The 7500-nt window shown below is 45.9% G+C and overlaps 1 protein-coding gene and 1 long non-coding RNA gene across 2 annotated transcripts in view; one reads left to right on the forward strand and one right to left on the reverse strand.

The window, feature by feature from the left end:
* Window positions 1-938: 938 nt before the first annotated feature.
* On the reverse strand, window positions 939-7060 carry LOC109646986 (uncharacterized). The gene is made up of 9 exons (XM_069525473.1): window positions 6881-7060; window positions 6357-6476; window positions 6063-6145; window positions 5835-5994; window positions 5609-5758; window positions 5401-5517; window positions 4418-4626; window positions 1518-4327; window positions 939-1430 (listed from the first exon to the last, which is right to left on the reverse strand). The coding sequence occupies exons 1-9, from the start codon at window positions 7058-7060 to the stop codon at window positions 1321-1323; spliced, it is 3939 nt and encodes a 1312-aa protein (XP_069381574.1). The 3' UTR covers window positions 939-1320.
* Window positions 6390-7500, forward strand: part of LOC138407838 (uncharacterized) — a 1664-nt gene continuing 553 nt past the window's right edge. The window contains exons 1-3 of the long non-coding RNA XR_011241151.1: window positions 6390-6529; window positions 6890-7200; window positions 7282-7500. The exon at window positions 7282-7500 is cut by the window's right edge and continues 553 nt beyond it. This is a non-coding gene — a long non-coding RNA (uncharacterized lncRNA). The remainder of the gene's footprint in view (window positions 6530-6889; window positions 7201-7281) is intronic.

Raw genomic sequence — 7500 nt, forward strand, 5'->3', positions numbered from 1 at the left:
AACGCCCCTGTGGACAAGTGGACAGACCAGTTTCTGTACAAGGCTGTCTTCATACAACATTGTCTGCTCAGCTGTCAATCACACACACAGACACACACACAGACACACACAGACACACACACACACACACACACACACACGACACAAACCTCCACACGATGAACGATGGAGGACAGAGAGAGATGTTGGGGGGGGGTCATAAATCATTGATCAGTGATTGATTGATCAATTGTGTGAGTTTGTGTGTGTGTGTGTGTGTGTGTGTGTCTGTCTCAGTGTCACACTTCAGTTTCTTTGATCTCTTTGATCTTCTCTAAGTTTTGATTGTGTTTGACTTCAGTCTCTTAAGATTTGAACCGATCAACACGTTCATGTCGTTCACGATCGTCTGCTCGTTTTTTTAATGTTCAGTTTTTAGCTGTATAGACGTGACATCATCACATGGTCATTTCATGAATCTGGATTCAGCAGCTCGACACTCAAACCACATGTTGAGCAGAAAATACATCAACGATGGTTTTCATTGGTGGAAATATCACATGTTGAATTCAAAAATACTTTCTCTGTCAACAGTCTCCAGAAAATAATGTGATGTCATCAGTTCATCAGTTCATCAGTTCAGTTCACACATTCAGTGAAATCAGATCATTATTGTCAAATCAATAATTAATCATTAATCGTTAATCGTTTATTTCTGTTCTGAAGTGATTGAAAGTTTCTGTTTAGATTTCAGTTCCATGTCACTATTGTTGCTGCTGCCACCTGCTGGTCAGGTGCATGTACTTCATCCCACCACTGACACAGCAGCTACATTCTTGTTCTATGATGATTCACGTCCTCAACATTTAACAAGCATCTGATTCTTAATGAACGTAAGAGTTTATCTTTCTCTTTTGTATGAATTATATTTTTTATTTTGAGATGAAATAAGCAACACAGATTATTTCTCTGCTTTATTTTCTCCTCAAATCAGATCTGAACATCAAACCTCTCAGAGTTCCATGATGTTATAAGAGTTGAACCAATCAAAGACTTGAATATAAAAAACAACCACTGATATAAAATCACACAAACTGTGAAGTCAGAATATCTGTGAATTAAAAAAGTGACGTGTTTCTGATGTTAATGAGAAAATAAAAGTATCGTCTTATTTTCTCCTGAACTTTTATCTACAAACGTCCTTTGATTTTGAAACGTACACAATAAAATACAAACTGCTTTATAGAAACAAATCTTCCTCCGACACGAGGTCATGGTTTCACCTGCGTCAGTTTTTTGTTTGTTTGTCTGTTTGTCAGCAGAAAAAAAAACCATTGGGCCTCATTGACGCAGATCTTCAGTCACTGTAATGATGTCATCAAGACCATCAGGATCGGCGCTCGTTACCCCGACGCCTGTGGTCAACCAGCGCTGGACGAGCGGAGTTTTGGCTGCAAGAGAAGATCGGATTAAACTGAGAGCAGAACTACAAGTTTGTGCTCATTTGCTTGTTGTTGTTGTTGTAAACCTGTTGTCACCTGTGGTCGGTTGTTGGAACCTCCGATGAGCTTGTCTCTGTCTGTCCTGACTTCGCTCCCTTCCCGCGGCTGAGATCGACAGTGCCGCCATCTTACAGACACTGATTCTCTCCTTGTTGCCCCCAGCTCCACTGCCGGTGCTCTTGATTGGCCGGTCGCTGCTGCTGATGATCCTCCCCCCTGTGCTATTGGTCCTCCCTGACCCAGAGGAGCTGCTGATCCTTCCTCCAGCTCGGCTGCCGACTCTCTCAGTGCTTCCCATGCCGCAGAGTTTAGACCCACTTGTGGTTCCGCTACCCCCGCTGACATTCATCTTACCCGCAGGGCTCTGCGCTCGTTCGCTGCTGGTCGTCCTCCCTCCATCTGATCGTCCTGCACTCCCCACACTGCTCCTGCGTCCACTAGCTGAGCTGTAAACAGGTTTCCATTCACCACTGCCAGTGTAAGCGACTCTTCCAGAGCAGCTAATCCTGTGGCCGCCAGGTGAGCTGCTAAGTCTGTCAGCGCTACTGGAGCTGCTCAACTTACCACCGCTTCCTACGCTCCGGCTGCGCCTGACAACACTGCTTGAGCTTCCACCACTCCCAGCACTGCTAAGTCTCGGTCCACTGCTCATGTAGCTACTTAGCAGACTCATCACTTGGCCATCATTAGCACTGATCCTGTCTGCACTAGCGGCACGACTCAAACGTGGAGCACTACTGCCATAAACTCTCCACTCCCCACTTCCTGCACTGCCAAATCTCCCCCCTGCTCGTGCAGGTGGTGGGCTGGCAGCTAGTTGTGCGGCTGCTGACAGGTTTTCTACGCCCTCAGTATTAGCTAAGATGTAGCTGCGAGCCGGGCTGCTCATATGTCCTGTTCTCCCTCCATAAACCCTCCATTCTCCACTGCCTCTGCTGCCAAACCTCCCTGTCTCCTCTGGGTTTGTCATGAGGTATACTGACGGGCTTTCTTTGTTACCCTCACTGGGTAAGCTAGCACTAGCATCAACGCTACCTCTACGTCTCAGACTGCCTCCATAAACCATCCACTCCCCACTTCCTTGACCAGTAAACCTCCCTGTTTGTGTTTTACTCATCGCAGACCCTTTGGCCAATGACAGGCTTTCGTCACTTCCTGTGGTGGGTATGCTCATTCTCGTATCAACCAAACTGCCGCTATAAACCATCCGCTCTCCACTGACACGCCTAAAACGTCCCTGTGTTCTCTCATTAGCAGCAGCTTCTGCCTTTCTACTCAGTACGGTCGATGGATTAGCCACCGTAACACTAAGATCCGTGGTGCCTCCTGAATTACTGCAGCCACCTGGACTCTGGACATTGTTGTTATCTTTGTACTTGTATCTGATACTTTCGTGATACAGAGCTTCGTCTCCAAAACTGCTTCGACCACCTGGACATCTGAAATCCAAGCTTCCCAGACGGTTGCTCAGCTGCAGGTCGCTCTCTTGATTGGTTGGTTCAGAATCTATGTGTGAACCATGAGTGTGTTTCCTTCCTTCTTTACCTTTAAACAATTTAAAAGTCAGACTCTCGCCGTCTTTCACTGGAGTGGTGCCTCCTCTATGTCTGCCCTCTTCTGGCAAAGTGCACTTTCTGCTGAAAGATAAGGATGGACTTTTCTCTTTTGTTGACAGAATGTATTTCTCGACTGGTCTCACATGTGCATTTGCCTCAGTCAGATTAAGACATGCTTCCTCATCCTCGTCTTCCTCAACATTTGGACTCAGGCATCCTTTAGTATCAACTGGACTCCAACATGCATCTGGTTCGTTCTGACTCAGAAGCGAATCAAGACTTTTAATGTGGTCTTCTAGATCAACTGGGAATTGGTCTGTTGTGGTCACCTCTGTCTCACCTGGGCTCAGGAAAACTTCTGTTGTTCTTGGACACAGAAGATCTGTTGGACTTGTGGACACTGTTGACTCTGATTGACTCAGATTAAATGACTCAATAGGGACCTTGTCTTCCTCCTGGATGTCGTGGACACTGTTGACCGACTTCCTCATATTTGTTTCTAATTCTATTAACTTGAAAATCTCTGCACTTGTAAGATTGTTGTTGCTGACTGGGCTACAGGATGAAGAAGTTGCGATAGTCGACCCTTTATCAACGTCAGTGATTTTGTTTGACGTGTCGGACAAAACTGAATTCTGATCGAATCTCAGGACAAGCAAAGCACCTTGTTGTCTTTCTTTGTCTTCCTTGTCCTCTTGCCTCTCTACGTCCTTGTCTCCTGAGACCTCACTTTGAGCTCCCTCAGAAGATTTGAGGCTCACTTTATCACTTTCAGTTTTTGATGGTGTCTCCAACTCAACCTGTGCAGGACCTGGTTCCTCGGCTTGGACGTGATGATCAGTGTGATCCATTTGAGATCTGGGGACAGTTTCCGTCTTTAAGTCTGCAGCATTCTGTTTGCTGGGGCCAGATGTCGTTGCATGTGTTACAAACTGTATTGCTTCATTTATTTCTGTTTCATTACCAGGAATGATTATGACATTTCCTGTTGTTGCGGGATTTATCTGTATTGTGGAAAACTTGACAGCACTTTGGTTAATCCGACCCGTCAAGTTGTTGTGGAATGACTCAGTTAAACACGAAGTGCTAATCGATGGGGAAATCTTTGGATCTTTACTGTGGAAACTAGTTGACTTGTTTGTCGTCTTTGTTTCTAAAATCCCAGATGTTTGTGTGACAGTCTGAAGATTTCCTCCCTGAACGCTGACGACTCTGTGCCACATGACTTTCCTGGAGGCCGTGGGGCTGAATGATGGGGTCTGCTCGGAGTTTAAGGGACATCTTGATACTCTGTGAGGACATACAAAGTCACAAAGAAGAACAGGGCTGAATTATTACTGAGGGTTTTGAGCTGCGTGATGTGTCAGGGTGATCTCAAACCTCTCAGGACTCTGTCCGTCCAGCAGCCTCTCGTAGTCTTGTATCTCAGCCTCCAGCTTGCTCTTGACATCCAGCAGGACCTGGTGGTCTGCGGCTTGCAGCAGCAACTCCAGTTGTCTGCGCAGACCATCTGCTCTGTGCTGCAGGACATCCAGCTGCAGGACAAATGTCTCCGTTTGCTCCAGACCAGAGACCTTCAACAAGGTGTTCTACTCAGACAGAAAGACGGACGATGCTGCAGATTAGTGTCGCGTGGAGCACGGTCAATAACTTTGTTCAAAATGTGTCTTCAATATCTGTCTATATATATATATATATATAGACGCCTCATGCATGTATGGACGGGACATTGATACTGTGGCTTCATGCCGCACACACTCTGATTCCGACCACAAGATGGCAGCATTTGAAAGAAGACAAAGATTCAAACTCTGGAAGTGAAATGTTTTCATTTGGTTTATTTTTGCTGTTCGATGTTTTGAACAATGAATCACTTTGGTGTCATCTGGTGTTGGAATCAAAAATGACCAACATATCATACGTAAAAAGGTTTTTAAATATGACGTATGAAGGAGGCAACGAATTCCATAAGTAAGTTACGTATCCAAACAAAAACAGTGTTTGACGTGTGCATGACGTGACAAAGCCAAAGTTTCCTGTGTGTGACACGTGAACTGACAGAGAAGCGAATCAAACCCTGGACATTAGAACTGACACAGGTTCAGACTTCAGTTGGATTTAAGACTGTGGAACTGACGCTCAGCGCGGTGACCAGGGTTCGACCCCCATTCGATTTCAAGTCCAACACGTTAACCACTCACAGCTTCGTGAAAGAAGTTCTGCCCCGAACCACAAACTGTAAATGAAAAGTTAACGGTCCAGGACCAGCATCAGGGTCCAGATGTTTCTGCAGCAACTCGTTAACTGGGGGATGAATATTATCTTACGTCAACGTTCCTTGTTTAAAAAGTCGTGGTTCTCACCAGGCTCCGAAGTCGTGTCAGCTCTTCCTCCAGATTCGATGCCGTCTTCCTCAGCTCCTCCAGCTCGGCCTGGACAATCTCTGGAGAGTCAAAGGTGACCTCCAGAGAACTCAGCACCTGAACACACATGACAGACATTTCTTTTACTTCTTGAAGCCGCATCAGTTTCACTCATGTGTTTGAAGAGTCGGCTGTGAGGGATTATTACCTGAGTGTTGAACCTGCGCTGGTTTTTTTTGAGAAGCCTCACACTCGACTGTCTCAGGTCGTTTAGAAGCTGGAGAAGATTTGACGACTCATCAGTCTGCACGTCCACAACCACACCCCCTGACATCTGGGCCAGGAGACCATGCATGTCCTGCACATGTGGACAGGAAGTGTGACGTAGCTGCAGGTTGGTCTCGGTGGTCCAGGTCGGGTGTGTGTGGTTTTACCTGTTGGTGTTTTATCTGCAACGTCGTCAGTTCTCGAGTTTGATCGTTCAGAAGACTCTGCAGCTCCGGCAGCGTGTGGAGCCTTAGCTCCTCGTCCAATCGCCTCTGGTTACTAAGCCCCGCCTCCAGAAGACCACGATGCTCACGCACTTTTTCACACCTATTCACACAGCAAGGGCTGATGGGATATGTCTGCACCACATGACAATCAGCTGTGTGGGGGTTTACCTGGAACTGAAGTCAAAGACAGCGAGCTCTGCACCGAGCAGCTGCAGCTTCACCCGAGCCCGGGCCGAGAGACATTCACTGATCTGTCAGTGGTGGGGGGGGGGGGGGTCAAGATCAGTGATCATGTGTTGGAGTTCAGCCTGAATCTTTTTCAGACTTGCCTCCGCGTGATTTTAAACAGACGAGTTCCAACCTGAACCTGAGACGCTGCAGCTCAGTGTCACCTGGTTCCACCTGCAGGAGCTTTATTCACTTTCATTTAGAAATATATTGTTTTACTTTGTTGTATCTCACCTGCTCCTGCAGCAGAGACATTGTCCTCAGGTGTCCGTCCAGCTTTCTCAGACACTTTCTGTCCAGCTCCTTCTGGATCTGACGCTCCAGCCTTTGATTGGCTGCCTCGAGACACCGGACCTGCATCCACCAATCAGAGGAGATGAGATCTTCATCTGCAAACAGCTGGAACGGTTTGATCTGTTTTTGATTTCCTCTTTATTTCTACAGAACCTTTGGATCTTTGTTTCAGTTTTTATGTTCTCGTGCTCTGTCAAATAATATTAAGAATTAATGATCAAATAAATAGTGAAGTATCTGCAAATCAAAATTATACAAGTAAAAGGACTTTTTATTGAATTAGAGTGTGTTTGTTCTGCCACAGGAGAGAGAGAAGGTTTTAAAGAATGTGTGGAAACAAACACTACAACGACTTTTACATGTTCTCTTCTTATTTTCAAGAGAATGAATCATCACTTTTAAATTTCTTTTTTTTTTTGTTACTATTCTGTTTTTGATTGTGTTATTGTGTAATTGTGTGTTACCTGCTGCAGGTACGACTCCAGCCTCCTGTTGGGCTGCTGCTCAGGAACATTCTCTCTGGACAAACGGCGTCCAGCTGCAGCAGCTGAGCTGTGAAGCGTCGACACTTTGTCTGCATGAAGAACACGACGACCTGGAGCCAGAGACATTTTGTCTGCATGAAGAACCTGCAACAGATTCATCTCTGATCCGTTGCTCTGATCCTGCTGTCGAGTCTCCTCACGCTGGATCTGAAGACCTCAGGTGTCTTGCAGGGTTTTTCTATCACAGGTGTGTCAGGACTTCATGGAGATCAGGTTTAATCTGCGTTGACCTTTAAATGGTAATTTTCCTGAACAGGTTTTGACAGAACAGCAGCTCATGTGCATACTGACATTAAATCAGGTTTTCACTTGTTCTGCAGATGTTCTGGATCAGAAGCTCTGAGACCTGAGGCCATGTGATGACAGGGAAATAAATACTTCTCTCTGACTTCAACCCAAAAAGGTCAATGTGATGCTCCTCCTCAACACATCATTGAGTCACGTGGAGGGAATCTCAGTCGGTCTGTAGGGGGCAGCACTGCTGGACCATGACTGCCTGATGTTTTATGACTGAGAGTTTAAAGAATTAAACAAGAATG

This window comes from Paralichthys olivaceus, chromosome 5, assembly GCF_024713975.1.
Source record: "Paralichthys olivaceus isolate ysfri-2021 chromosome 5, ASM2471397v2, whole genome shotgun sequence".
NCBI classification, from domain to species: domain Eukaryota; kingdom Metazoa; phylum Chordata; class Actinopteri; order Pleuronectiformes; family Paralichthyidae; genus Paralichthys; species Paralichthys olivaceus.